Below are 1653 nucleotides of genomic sequence, written 5' to 3' on the forward strand. Positions count from 1 at the left end.
CCTCCCTCCCTCCCTCCCTCTCTCTTTCTCTCTCTCTCAATTTGGTTTCTTTATTGAAAATCTAGCACACATTCTATACAATTAGCTGTAGTTCTGTAAGCAGTGACTATGACAAAGAGAAGGACCATAGGGAGTAAGTACTCTCTTCCTAACTAGAAGAAACCATAAAGTGATTCTTCCTTGAGTTCTTTCAGTGAGATAGGAAGAGTGATTTTACAATTCTCTCATCATATACTAAAAATCTAGGGATATACATGCTTACTATATATGACTGACTTTGCAATGGCATTCTCAAGGCAGAGTGTGACAGAAAGGTTAAGCAAACAGATCATGTGTTGAGCGTCGCTTTAAATACCTTTTATTGTTATAAGGCTTGTTTTCACAAATTTCAGGCGACAAGTAGTATGGAGTCCCTATGCAAGTTCGAGCCAGCTCTACAGTACTAGAACAATAAAATTGTTAAAGAACTTAAGACAGAGATATCACAAGTTATTACATGTACACTACAACAGACTCAGCTTCACTGAGGACATTAAATAAGAATAAAGCTTAAAGCTGTTGTTACCTATTGAGAACTCGAGCAATTCCAAAATCTCCAAGCTGCACTGTCCCATCTTTGGTTAGAAATATGTTCTGTAAAACAAAGAAAGAAAGAATAAACAAACAGAAATATTGTTTCAGTCCAGTTACTTCTATTAGACAACACTTTTTCAGAAAAATTAATCCAATTAAAAATTATGGTAGAATAACAATATCCCCATGAAAAAGAATAAATGTATCCTCCTACTTACCTCACTATATGTGAAAATTAACTCAAAATGGATTATAAGATATATGAACTAAAACTATAAAAATTCTAAAAACAGGAATAAATTGTCATGCTTTTGAGTCAGGCAATGGTTTCTTAGACATCAAACAAAACTAAAGAGAAGGAAAGAAAATTTAGGCTTTGTTAAACCTAAATATTTTTGAGTCTCATATAACACTGTCACTAAAATAAACATGAGGCCAGTCACATGGCTCAGCTGGGTGTGCCTGCTGCCCAAGTCTGACAACAACCTGAGTATAACTCTTGGGATCCACATGGTGAAAAGAAAGAAAGGGGGGAAAAAAGGAAAGAAATCTAAAACTCAGATCACCCTTAGCTATATGTAAGGTTCAAGGCCATGCTGGTCTATGGGAGACGCTGCCTCAATATCCAACTCCAAAAGGACAAATAATCCATTCCGTTGTTAATTTTGAGACAGAGTCAAACTGTTATAGCCTTAGCTGGCTTGGAACTTACTATGTAGACCAGGCTGGCCTGGAACTCAGAGATTCAGCTGCCTTTGCCTCTCAAGTCCTGGAATTAAAGGTGTGGAATACCAGACCCAGCAAATAATCCAGCTTTAAATAACTGAAAGCACATACGAACAGTTTACTCAAATGTCCAGAATACAGATATCCAGACAGAAAGAAGATCAGGGCTACTAAGGCTGCGTGGATGAAGAAGAGGTGTGACTAGGCATGGACAGTTCTTCTTTGAAGAGAAAAATAGTCTGGTAATTACAATGTTTTCACAGTTCTGTATAAACAGTAAAGTCAGTAAATTATATACTTCTTTGTGTGTGTGTGTGTGTGTGTGTGTGTGTGTGTGTGTGTGTGTGTGTGTGT

The 1653-nt window shown here is 37.0% G+C and overlaps 1 protein-coding gene across 1 annotated transcript in view; it reads right to left on the minus strand.

The window, feature by feature from the left end:
* Nek1 (NIMA related kinase 1) overlaps positions 1-1653 on the minus strand; it is a 117338-nt gene that overhangs the window by 99479 nt on the left and 16206 nt on the right. The window contains exons 6-7 of the mRNA XM_028757741.1: positions 566-633; positions 356-442 (exon numbers count right to left, since the gene is read on the minus strand). Coding sequence (XP_028613574.1) covers positions 356-442; positions 566-633 — 155 coding nt within the window. The remainder of the gene's footprint in view (positions 1-355; positions 443-565; positions 634-1653) is intronic.

The sequence above is a fragment of the Grammomys surdaster genome, unplaced genomic scaffold (assembly GCF_004785775.1).
Source record: "Grammomys surdaster isolate TR1022 unplaced genomic scaffold, NIH_TR_1.0 126182, whole genome shotgun sequence".
NCBI classification, from domain to species: Eukaryota; Metazoa; Chordata; class Mammalia; order Rodentia; family Muridae; genus Grammomys; species Grammomys surdaster.